General features: G+C 42.9%; 1 protein-coding gene across 2 annotated transcripts; it reads left to right on the plus strand.

The window, feature by feature from the left end:
* The first annotated feature begins 700 nt into the window (after positions 1-700).
* LOC306935096 (uncharacterized protein) lies at positions 701-13,102 on the plus strand. Of its 2 annotated transcripts, XM_079517964.1 has the most exons (4): positions 701-1,241; positions 3,388-3,621; positions 5,624-5,884; positions 11,139-13,102. In XM_079517964.1, the coding sequence occupies exons 1-4, from the start codon at positions 953-955 to the stop codon at positions 12,551-12,553; spliced, it is 2,199 nt and encodes a 732-aa protein (XP_079374090.1). In that variant the 5' UTR covers positions 701-952; the 3' UTR covers positions 12,554-13,102. The 2 variants fall into 2 exon arrangements, with proteins under 2 accessions (XP_079374090.1, XP_079374091.1); XM_079517965.1 differs by lacking the exon at positions 11,139-13,102 and having other exon boundaries at positions 5,629-5,706.
* The last annotated feature ends 240 nt before the right edge of the window (positions 13,103-13,342 follow it).

Below are 13,342 nucleotides of genomic sequence, written 5' to 3' on the forward strand. Positions count from 1 at the left end.
TGTTGGTAGGGCGTTCCACATTTTGGTGGCATAGGAGCGAAAATAATTTAGTCCCTTGTTTGTGCCGAATCTGGGTTGTACATGGTTCGTTGCACTCCCTCTGGTGTTGTGGGTGTGGACTTTGTTAACATTAAGGAAGTATCTAGACAGGTACATGGGTATCTTGGTGGATGCTATATTGTGTCTAGAACCTCCTTAATGAAAACGAGATAAGGGTTTATTATTCCTATAAATAAAGAATGTCAATCATCATCACCATCCATGTGTTCAGTAACAGTGTTTAACATGCATTTTATTCCTAAAGCTAGTGGAAGGCAGTCCATTCATCCTTACATGTATTCAGTAACAGTTACACACCTCCTCCACGAGGTGGCAGCAGAGCGGCAGCGGCGCATGCTCAGTGTGACACGTTGACGGAAGTAGATGCGTGTTGTTTCCAGGGTTGCCAAGTCTGCTTATTTCCCGCTACTTTTGTCTTAAGGCTAATTATTAGTATAATAAATGACCAAAACATTAATTATCATAGACATACATAGTATTTATAATGATAAATGCATCAAATATTTTTTATTAGCATTATATGGTCATATTATTGGGTTTGTTTTGGCTTGTTTTTCTTGATTTGGCTTTAAGAGTTGGCTTATTTCTCTCACACAATGTGGCAACACTGGTTATTTGTTTTCAGCGTAATCGGAGAGAAGCTTGTTGTTGTTGTTGAAAATAGACATTTTCCACATTCTATAAGTTATAATTGTATTTAATACACATTCTATATTACAATAGGAACAGTTACACATTATATAAGTTTATGTTACATCAAGTCGGTTCTTCCGAAATCATCTCGGCTCTCCAGCGGTGTTTCCTCCTTTATTTAGCCCAGCTTCGAGTTCCATTCATCGGCGTTGAAGCCAAGAAAACAGCGGTAGTTTGGAATAGAGTCGCTTTGGTGTGAATGTCTCCTAAAGGAGGTAAAACGAGTCCAATGGAGTCTGTACAGCTGAAGATACATGAACACATGACGTCAGTGGTGGGAGAGGACATATTGTGTGTTTTGGACAAACACACAACAAGCGGTGATGTTTGTCGGGTCAGAGTGTTTGTGTTGGAGCGCCTCAGTGCGGCCGCACAGTTCATGGTCAACCTTTTCCAGAGAGAGATGGAGACACTAGAAACTCTGCTGGAGAAACAAAACAAACGGCTGAACATTGACTTTGATATGGGCATCGATCTACACACTGCAGGTATGTGTGTTACACACACACAACACCAAACTACACACTGCAGGTATGTGTGTTATACACACAACGCCAAACTACACACTGTAGGTATGTGTGTTACACGCACAAAACTAAACTACACACTGCAGGTACAATTTACAATTTAGGCAGAGCGACTTGCCATAAGCAAGCACAAAACTTGGTAATACATCAAATACATGAAAATAGTCATCAAGACTCATATGTAAGCTAAGCTTACAGTGAAATATGAATATAATGAAACTATGCACTAATACTATAGCGTGCTATGTCTACATAAATATATACATTTATGCATACGCCTGTAAGGTCTTCAAGGCTAGGGCATGTGCTACGGGCTAAAATGGAGTCTGAATAGTGTGTGTTTTCAGACTACGGCGGTTTTGGGGCCAGAAGGGAGAAGAGTTTGGGACGTGTGGAGCGTTGTCTCTGCGTTTTTAATGAATGTATTTCCAGCTTCCCTGCGTGGGCTGATCTGAGCGAGCGGGAAGGTTTGTAGGGTTCGAACAGACTTGCGAAATATGGGTGTGCCATACCTTTGGTTGCTTTGAAGTCCAGCATCATAATTTTGTACTCTGTGCGGGCAGCGACCGGGAGCCAATGGAGAGACTGGAGAAGGGGGGAGACATGTGAGAATTTTGGCTGGTTGAAGACCAGGCTAGCTGCGGCATTCTGGATCAATTGGAGAGGCTTAAGTGCACATGCCGGTAGAGAGTTACAATAGTGAAGTTTTGATATGACTGATGTCTGGATAAGGAGCTGGGCTGACTCCTGGGGCCGGGCGCCTGATGGAGGGGAAAGGAACTGGTTGGAATAACGTGTTCCTTCCACGCGCTACGTCCGGCCGGGGAAACTCCCCCCTGTCAGGTGAAAAGAAGCAGCTTGGACTCCTCATGCATTGAAAGAAGCATGAGGTCAGTGCGCTCTCCCCAGGTTGGCAGAGGTGTAGCGCCCAGGATTACATTAGATAATTGACACTGGGTGAAAAAATTGATCATGGGATAAAAAAAAAGGTTTGTTATATCTTGTGATCAGAGTAAAACTAGCAGATCTGCAAGCTGCGCTACGAGCTTGTAGATCTGCTATTGTCGTCACAAAAACTGTGTGTTTGTATATTTAACCAGGAAAAACACATTGAGACTGCGTCTCAAGTGGGAACTGGCCAAGAGGCAGAAATTAAATTACACTTCAATACTACATCATAAATGCCTCATTTTGGAATAGCAAATAGAACATCCATAATACACCTCAAAGTACCTATGAAATAAATACAACAAATCACCAAAGTCCTAATCTTTTAGTAGCAGGGCAAAATACACAACATACAAAATCTAAACCGAAATAATAAATATAGGTATGAACATTGGCTAGTACACATCCAAACATGTGCAGATGTTAGACTGTACATCTAACATGATCCTTTTGAAACTTCTCAAGGGAACTTTCAAAGCCACTTTTAGTCTGGACTGTAGGTCGTTCCACAACCAAGGGCCAAAGAAGGCCAGACATTTTTTTACCCCCCTCAGATTTGAATGCTGGTACTACACACCGTAGCCAAGCATTTGACCTGAGGTGAAGTCGTGTGTGTGCATGTGTATGGGGTAGCCAAAGATTTAGACTCTTGTGGATGTATTTTATCGATATACCACCCTGTGGTCACTGCAGAGACACCAGCTGAGCCCTTAGAGCTCTGAACATGTACGAATGTAAATTATAAGGTGCTCACCCTGATGCCACAAATGCTAGTGCAATGTAGTAGTCCGTAGTTTTCAATAAAGAACTGTTTTAATCCCGTTTGTGGCCGATTCTGTCTGAAGTTCCCAATGGCGGCAGTGAGGGGGCACATCTGGTGAAAGCCAGAATTACGCTCAATGTTAACAAGAAGTAAACAAGGGGGAAATGGCGTTTGGTCACAAACGGGATTAAAATACCTGTTCATGTTCAGATGAAGAAAAAACTAAACAAGTGCGGACACAGACGGACCCTTTTCTAGTCGACGGCTTGCCTATTCCAGTAGCCTCGTTGTAAAACGGATATAAATAGGAGAAAAAATGTCATCTAATGATAAAAAGCATTGAAGTTGTTGAGCTGATGCTAACCTCTTCTCTCCTCTTTCTGTCTGTGTGTAAAGAGGTTTCATCTGAATATGAGAAGTGGAGATCCAGTCTGGTCCAGGAGGAACCACAACATCAGAGGAGATCCAGTCTGCTCCAGGAGGAACCACAACCTCCACAACATCAGAGGAGATTCAGTCTGGTCCAGGAGGAACCACAACCTCCACACATTAAAGATGAACAGGAGGAGGAGGCTGATGTGTCATCATTGACATTACTACACTGGGAGACGAGCTGTGACACTCTCTCAGGTAAATCAAATAAAATATAACTTTATCGATTCTAATCTAACAAGCGACATGTTATGACTCTTGTAGATCTGCTATTTCTGAATAGCCAAAGTATGAAATACAGCTTAAGTGTTTAACTCTTTCGGTGCCACAGTTCCATCTGGTGGAGGGCTCTCTCCGCCACGCCTGTATTCTCAATGGCGAGCACTTTTAGTTTGAAAGCCGGTTTGGCTGGAAACTGAGAGTCAGGAAGTAAAAATCTGCTGTGTAACATGTCCCGCAATTGTCATTTAATCCACCAAAAACGTTTAGAGAAAGGAGCAACAAATCAAGCTCGTTTTTGGTCTAAAAAGAAGAATCCGAGATATTGGCGTTCTAAGATGCTGCGTCCCCATAGACAGCATAACACCAGATATTAGCGTTCTAAGATGCTGCGTCCTCATAGACAGCATAACACCAGATATTAGCGTTCTAAGATGCTGCGTCCCCATAGACAGCATAACACCAGATATTAGTGTTCTAAGATGCTGCGTCCCCATAGACAGCATAACACCAGATATTAGCGTTCTAAGATGCTGCGTCCCCATAGACAGCATAACACCAGATATTAGTGTTCTAAGATGCTGCGTCCCCATAGACAGCATAACACCAGATATTAGCGTTCTAAGATGCTGCGTCCCCATAGACAGCATTACACCAGATATTAGTGTTCTAAGATGCTGCGTCCCCATAGACAGCATAACACCAGATATTAGCGTTCTAAGATGCTGCGTCCCCATAGACAGCATAACACCAGATATTAGCGTTCTAAGATGCTGCGTCCCCATAGACAGCATAACACCAGATATTAGTGTTCTAAGATGCTGCGTCCCCATAGACAGCATAACACCAGATATTAGCGTTCTAAGATGCTGCGTCCCCATAGACAGCATAACACCAGATATTAGCGTTCTAAGATGCTGCGTCCCCATAGACAGCATAACACCAGATATTAGTGTTCTAAGATGCTGCGTCCCCATAGACAGCATAACACCAGATATTAGCGTTCTAAGATGCTGCGTCCCCATAGACAGCATAACACCAGATATTAGTGTTCTAAGATGCTGCGCCCCCATAGACAGCATAACACCAGATATTAGTGTTCTAAGATGCTGCGTCCCCATAGACAGCATAACACCAGATATTAGTGTTCTAAGATGCTGCGTCCCCATAGACAGCATAACACCAGATATTAGTGTTCTAAGATGCTGCGCCCCCATAGACAGCATAACACCAGATATTAGTGTTCTAAGATGCTGTGTCCCCATAGACAGCATTACACCATTGTTTTGTTTCATTCCATTTTGGAAATAACTTCCTACTTACGGGTCTCTTCCAACTTCCTTCACAGGTGTTACCGATGATACTAATTTAGGCTGGTTGTCTCCCGTCTGTACGTCTCTAACTCATTGACAGATTCACACACCACGCTCAAGTCACTGACCCGTTTCTATAGCAACCCCACACTGCACGTGTCATTTTGAGATTAGATTTATAATTGTGTAAAAATAAAATTGACTGTGGCTCAAGAGGTAGAGCAGGTCGTCCAATGATCCATGGGTCGGCGGTTCGAATCCCGGCTCCTCCTGTCTACATGTTGAAGTGTCCTTGGGCAAGACACTGAACCCCAAATTGCTCCCGATGTGCTGGTTGGTACCTTGCATGGCTTCCGCAGCAATCGGTGTATGAATGTGTGTGTGAATGGGTGAATGTAATGCACAATGTAATGCACAATCTATGTAAAGCGCCTTGGATAAAGGCGCTATATAAATGCACCATTTATAAATGAATTTAGTCTGGTTCAGTTTTCTGCAGGAGTGTTAGGCTGTTTATAAAGTTTAATATGATACATATCTTATAGTCCTTTAGTCTCTATAGTCTAGTCCTTATTCATGACACAGGAACAGCCTTATTGTTAAAGTTGTTATCCATGTCACATCAAAGTCCTTATTAGTAAAGTATTTATTGTATTCCTTCATTCCAGAGCAGTGTGTGGAGTCCAGTCTGCAGGTGAAGATCAGTTCTCCAGCCACGACTGGTTCTATTAAACAGAAACCTGAAGACCACCTTAAACAGGAACCTGAAGACCACCTTAAACAGGAACCTGAAGACCACCTTAAACAGGAATCTGAAGACCACCTTAAACAGGAACCAGAAGACCACCTTAAACAAGAACCTGAAGACCACCTTAAACAGGAACCCGAAGACCAACTTAAACAGGAACATGAAGACCACATGGATCTCAGTAAGTTTAACGCACTCTGTCTTTCTTCTATTGGTGAAAGTGGGTCGGTACTGAGGGTGTAAAGATGGCTTTATTTATTTTATTGATGAAAGTGGGTCGATACTGAGGGTGTAAAGCAGTGGTGTGCCGTCAGGTCCAGCAAGGCCTTCTCTGCTGGCCCTGCACTTGCCTAATGCAGAAATCTATATTTTATAATAAATATTTATTTTTCGAAAATATATTGTATTTATTGTGCTGCCATCATTGCCCTGTCTCTCATTCAGACAGGCTGGACGCGCTGCTTCCATTCTGTGCAGGTACAACAGCTCTTGTTTTTTTTTTAACCAATGAGATTATTTCCGTGTGTTGTCTCCGGGTAAAAATATCCACCGTCAGGCCTTCAGTATCCCCAGTGATTCCCCTTGCAGTTGAAATGAATGGGAGCGATATAGAGATTGACAGATTCCTTAGCCAATCAGATTTCGAGGTTGCCCTGCTGGGCGTTTTCTTTCCAGTGCCAGGGTACTCTAGCTGGCCTTTGATGACGTTAGCGTCTTGCCTGTATCCCAGGGCCGGTTCTAGGGGGGGGCAGGGGTGGGCACAGCCCACCCAAACGTGCGTCCTGCCCACCCAATCAAAAGTTATGGGGATCCTTTATTTTTTTGCCTATAAAAAATATCATGAAATATCTGTACCGTTTCTGATTGGGTGGGCACTGCGCAGCATTTTTAGACCCAACAATGAACGCATACCGCAAAAGTTGTGTCTCGGTAGCGAGGCGGAGGGACCCGACGTCTAGCAAAATTAGCACAACAGAGAAGTGTTCAGAACACAACACAGGGCACACACTGAGGAGAATGAGCTGCGTCGAAAACCCCCTACACATAACCACGCCTCCAGCAACAGATCCACGAATCAGGAGTTCTACATGCTCAAACACAGACAATGAGAAAATACGTTTCAGTGATTATTTTCTAAATAAACTTTATCTCACACAATCACTCTCTCTGTGTGCTCCCGTCTGCTCACTATGTTGGTAGCAAGAAAGAGAGCGACATGCATCCTTTCTTTAAGCCTATAAGCAAAAGCAAGCCTAGTGCTGCTTCTGCCTCTGCAGTGAGTGCAGTCCCTAGCACATCTGTTAGCACTGTTGCTAACACAGAGGCTATCGCTGCTGTTGCCTCTGCAGTGAGTGCAGTCCCTAGCCCATCTGTTAGCACTGTTGCTAACACAGAGGCTATTTTGAGAAGTAAACTAAAAAGTCAGCAGAAGAATGCGCTAAAAATATATATAAGCAAAATGGCAACGCAACCAACATTAGCTCAGCTCTTTAAGAGAAAGGAAAGAGTTGAAGAAGATAATGTCATTAAAGACAAAGTTAGAAAAACAACCAAGACCATACAGTTGCATGACAGAGAGTGACAGATGGGGAGGAGGAGGCAGAAGTGGCAGCAGGACCAGCATCAAGCACAGGTAATAATAATAATAATAATATTATGAAATTCCTGATATTATATCAGGAATTTTATAGCACAGTATAACTGTGCAAAAAAAAGCAGTTTTCTATGCATTTCAGGGGTACTGTGGGTTTACTTTGAACCCCAAATGTTATTGGCACAGTATAAAAAAAAGCAGTTTTCTATGCATTTCAGGGGTACTGTGGGGTTTGAACCCCCAATTGTTTTATTGGCTGTGCCAAAAAAAAGCAGTTTTCTATGCATTTCAGGGGTACTGTGGGGTTTGAACCCCCAAAATGTTTTTGGTCGCGCCGCAAAGGGGTCGTCCCGGGGTCGCCCCCCTTACAATTCTGTCTGCCCACCTGAGTGGGGCTGGCTAAATCCGGCCCTGCTGTATCCCATCACTGGGGGACAAAATTGTCCAATGAGAAAAAAGAACTGGTGACACCAGTTCTTTTTTCTCATTGGACAATTTTTGCGCGAGTTCCCATCTATGGGTTTACCATAGGGGGGGTTGACTGATAGCTAAATTAACAGATTTAACTCACAAACAAACGCGGAAAACGGCTGAAGGAGGAGAAGAAACAGATTTAGTGGTGGATTTACAGTCAAAGCCTTTTTCGAGAAGGAAGGACTTTTTAAGAAAAGCTTGCAGGGTCGACCATGGTATGATGCAGGCAGCCATGGTAAGGATCTTTATATAATATTTATATACATGCGATCGCGATGAGATGCAGCTTATTGATGATTGATCGTTTTATAGGCTATGGTTGTGGACTTGTGGGTGTTGTTCGTGCTGACAGACTGGCTGTGTGTGTGCGCGTGTGTGTGCGTGCGCTGCGTGTGTGCGCACGTGCGTGCGCTGCGTGTGTTTACTATAGTCCCCGCCGGTGTTCCTGTTCTGGTGCAGCTTGGCTGGGATGTGTGACAGAGAGCCTGAGTGTGGTTCAGTTCCATTTATTTTTTTGCGTGCTTTCGTGTTGTATAAGAACCTCTGACAGGTTGTTGTTATGTAACGCTGTCTTTATTTATTTTGTTGGTGAACGTAGGTCGGTACTGAGGGTGTAAAGATGTCTTTATTTGTGAAAGTGGGTCGGTACTGACTGAGGGTGTAAAGATGGACCGATATGAATCGGTTATCGACTTAAGCATTAACAATGTGACTACATCGATGCATTGATCTAAATTATTCTGAATGGGGCGATGGTTAGGTTGTAAATGTATTAATGCGTTCACTGAAGCTTTGCAGTTAATTCTACTTCAGTATTAACTAACCTGCTGCAGAAGACTCACTGATCTGACATTTACATGCCATTACTTTCTAAATAATTATGACCATAGACATATATAAAGGCTAGATGGAATAAATAATAATTACCATAGACATATATAAAGGCTAGATGGTGCAAGGCCGTTTCTGGCGTCATTCAACAGCGGCCATCTTGCTACAGTGAACTCTTCTGGTTTAGAGGGCCGCTATCCTCCCGGAGCTTGAAACACAGTGACATGATTTGATGTGATGTTGTGATGATGATGTGTGTTTTCTGTGGTTCAAATGTTACCTTTGATCAGCATTTTTGTATGGTTCGTTGGCTTGGGCCTTGGGGTCAGTCTGACACAAATGAAAGGAGACATGGATGTGTTGATGTTTGTTTTTTGGTGAACTTCTTGGGTATGTTCTATGGTAGCTGGTGTTCAGCTCAAACAAAAATACTCTTAACTCGCTGAAATCTTGAGACATTTACAAACGGGTTGGTTTATTACACCATCATCGTGGCTATGATTCAGGATGCTTATCTGCTTAATTCCTTTTTATATGAAAGTCCATTATAAGTATGCAGTATCATCTGACGTTTATAACAAACCAAACTGTTTGAAAATCAGTTGAAAATGGAGCTAGTTATGGTTATTAAAAAAGTACATGCACCACAGACACAATGCTATGAGTGGACGAGCTACCTGTAGCAAGATGGCCGCCATGTGGCGACATCAGTACAGGAAAGTGATTGAGAACTTTGTGGACTGGAGTCACCTGAACAGGCTCCAGCTCAATGTCTCCAAAACAAAGGAAATCGTGATTGACTTCCGGAGAGCCCGCCCCACCCCTCAGCCTGTGTCCATCGGGGGGGTGGAGGTCAAGGCGGTCAAGTCATACAAGTTCCTGGGTGTGGAGCTTGACCATAAGCTGGACTGGTCAGTCAACACAAACTGTATAAGAAGGGTCAGAGTAGGATGTATTTCCTGAGGACACTGGCCTCTTTCAACATCTGCAGGAAGCTCCTGCAGATGTTTTATCAGTCAGTGGTCTCCAGCGTTCTTTTCTATGCTGTGGTGTGTTGGGGAGGGAGCGCCAGACAGAAGGACACAGCCAGACTAGACAGACTGATCAAGCGAGCAGGCAAGGTGACAGGGACCAAGCCTGACTCTGTGGCGGTGATGGCAGAGAAGAGGACCCTGGCCAAGACACTAGCCATCCTGGACGATGTTAGTCACCCACTGCACACAGCACTTTACTCTCAGAAGAGCAAATTCAGTAACAGGTTTTTATCCCAGACATGGAGCACAGATAGACTTAAGAACTCCTTTATCCCAAGGGCCATTGGGCTATATAATGAATCAATGGGGGCCGTGGGGGGGAGATGAGGAGGGAGGGGGTTGGTCAGTTAACGTATTTGCTTTGCTTTTTTTTGGTGTTGTACTTTTAACTCATGGCTTTTTTAACTTATATGTATTGCCTTTTTCTACTGCATTCTATTTACTGATGTAATGTATTTGTATATGTTCATCATGCTCTTATTCTGTATCCCTTTTCAAATGCGTCCACTTCAACTGCCCCTCATACCTGAAATAGTCCCTGAAACCATTCACATCCCCATACCCACTTAGACACACACAACATCCCTATGTTGTACAGCTGAGAAGTATTGGTTAATTTGTGTCGGATAAGGGCTTATTGCCGTTGGTGGGTATTCGTGAACGATCGTACAAGCTCACAGCGCGTCGCGGATGCAACGCTTTGTGAGCTTGTAGATCAGCTATTTTCAGTACGGAACACGTTGTACGACGAAGAATAAATCTGCGCTTCAGTGCGCTTCACTCACTGTGGAGTGAAATGTCTTTGGTTGGCCGATCGTATGGACACATACCTCCTCGATGGAAAAAATAACAAGCTATTGGAAGCTATTTCTCGTGGCACATTATGTTTAATCAAACAACAACAAGTTTACCTCCTCACTCAGTGTTTGGGTCGGGAGTCGGCTGTCTGCGTAGATGACTGCATGCAGTTACATGTGCGCTGCGCGCTCCAGTGAAATTGTACAGCTGAGAAGTATTGGTTAATTTGTGTCTTTTTTTCTTCCTCCCTGCAAGTCGCACTGGTGCGACCTCGTTACATTTTAACTCGCACGTTGAGAAATTAAGTATCATATGCGACCTATTAAGTCGCACGCTGGAGCCCTGCACACACGCACGTATTAACTGTATGCTTTCGGGGGTGCAGTACATTACAGTACAGTAGAGGGGCCGCCACACGGTAACTCTGTCATTCTCAACCGTTTCGGACGCGACGCGGCACGCCGGAACCAGCCCGGCCCCCTGGGCGTGTTCCTGGGGGTCTGGAACCGAGCGTCAAAAATGCCCGATTATCGGCTAGTGTAAGGCCACCTTTACAGTGCAGAGCGCAGTCAGTGCACCGTCCCATTTCAATGTTGGAAAATGTGGACAAAGAGTAATCTGTTGATACTTCTTCCAGGCACTACTCTGCTCTGAGTTACAAGATTCAAACCTTTTATAGAGTCTCCTTGTATTGTTTTTCCTAGACTTTCTGCACGTCGTTGTGTGTAAAGAGGAGGTTCCACCTGAAGAGGAGAGGAGCTCCAGTCTGGTCCAGGAGGAACCACAACCTCCACACATTAAAGAGGAACAGGAGGAGCTACTTCAAAGACCAGAAGAGGCTGGTGGGTCAACGTTGACATTACTAGCAGTGGAAAGTGAAGATGATGATGAAAACAGAGAGACAGAGCCTGTAGCCGGAACCTCAACTGAACACATGAAAACACAAGCTGATGTAGAGGACTGTGGAAGAACATCACAACCAACTAGTGATGAGCAGCTCGTCTCTTCACACTGTTCTGAATCTGACACTGAAGACAGTGATGAGTGGGAGGAGACTATGGGAGATCAGTCAGCTTTAAACACACTGAAATCACAAAACACACAAAATGTGGGAGGACAGCTCAAGCTGTCCCAGGACCTGAAATCATCCAAACAACCTGAGTCCATGAGGAGTCACACAGGGAAGAAAGGTTTTAGCTGTACAGAGTGTGGCAGAATGTTTAATCTAAAGGGGAATCTAAAAAAACACATGAGGATTCATACAGGGAAGAAAGATTTTAGCTGTACAGAGTGTGGTAAAATGTTTAATCTAAAGGCAACTCTAAAAACACACATGATGATTCATACAGGTGAAAAACCCTGTACTTGTACAGTATGTGGTACAGGCTTTACTCAGACGCAGCATCTAAAATCACACATGAGGACTCATACAGGCGAAAAGCCATTTCCTTGCACAATATGTGGTACAGGCTTTACTCAGTCGCAGCATCTAAAATCACACATGAGGACTCATACAGGTGAAAAGCCCTTCTCTTGTACAGTGTGTGGTAATGGCTTTACTGAGAGAGGTAGTCTAAAAGCACACATGAGGATTCATACAGGTGAAAAACCCTATACTTGTACAGTATGTGGTAAAGGCTTTATTCAGACGAGTAATCTAAAAACACACATGATGACTCATACAGGCGAAAAGCCTCATACTTGTATAGTATGTGGTAAAGGCTGTAATAGTACATTTAATCTAAAAACACACATGAGGACTCATACAGGCGAAAAGCCATTTCTTTGCACAATATGTGGTACAGGCTTTACTCAGACGCAGCATCTAAAATCACACATGAGGACTCATACAGGTGAAAAGCCCTTCTCTTGTACAGTGTGTGGTAATGGCTTTACTGAGAGAGGTAGTCTAAAAGCACACATGTGGATTCATGCAGGTGAAAAACCCTGTACGTGTACAGTATGTGGTAAAGGCTTTACTCAGACTTGTAATCTAAAAACACACATGATGACTCATACAGGCAAAAAGCCTTTTTCCTGTACAGTATGTAGTAAAGGCTTTAATCATACGAGTAATCTAAAAAGACACATGAGGACTCATACAGGTGAAAGCCTTTAGTTTAAGACATATGATCAGTCAAAGCCTTTAGGTTAAGACATATGATCAGTCAGTCTAATCCAGGATGATAATGATGCAAAAGCAGAATAATTACATAATCTGACAATATCAACATGACTGAATAAAACACACATTAATAGTTTCTTGTGATGTATTTTTGTTTTATCGTGTGTATGGATCTTATTTTCTATTCAACATGATGGAATTTCATGTTTATTTTCTCTTGCATTATTCCCTCCAGCTCATAGGTTACTGGTAGTACAATATGAGCATCAGTGTGTGTCCGGTCAGGATTTAAAGTCATATTCATTAATATTCATGCAATAATTATTATGTTCATTGATATGCAATAAATAATGGTGCAGTAAAGTGCTGACAAGCTGCTGGGTTTGAGACAGTTGAGTTAGTTTGTTTGACTTTGATCGTTTATATTCTGCAGAGTTTAGTCTCTTTATTGAGGTGTTTTTCTGAACTTAAAGAAACTCTTTTATACCTGGGTTACGGTTATGGAAATATTGATAATGTTTTAGTTTTCTTGGTTTAATAAAGGTTTCAACACTACAGGTTCTCTATGTGTGATTTATCATTACAGAAATGTTATCAAAGATGTGTTGTATTTACCCCATAACTAATGTGAACAATACAGTCATTTTACAGCCTGTATACCTTGTGCTGAAGCTGTTACTACAGAGTACATGAGTAAGTATTAATTTTACACTCTGCATACATTGTAATACTATTCAAATTATTATTACAGTCGTCGTGGTGGTTGTTGTTTATGTGACTGTT

The sequence above is a fragment of the Electrona antarctica genome, assembly GCF_951216825.1.
Source record: "Electrona antarctica genome assembly, chromosome: 2".
NCBI classification, from domain to species: Eukaryota; Metazoa; Chordata; class Actinopteri; order Myctophiformes; family Myctophidae; genus Electrona; species Electrona antarctica.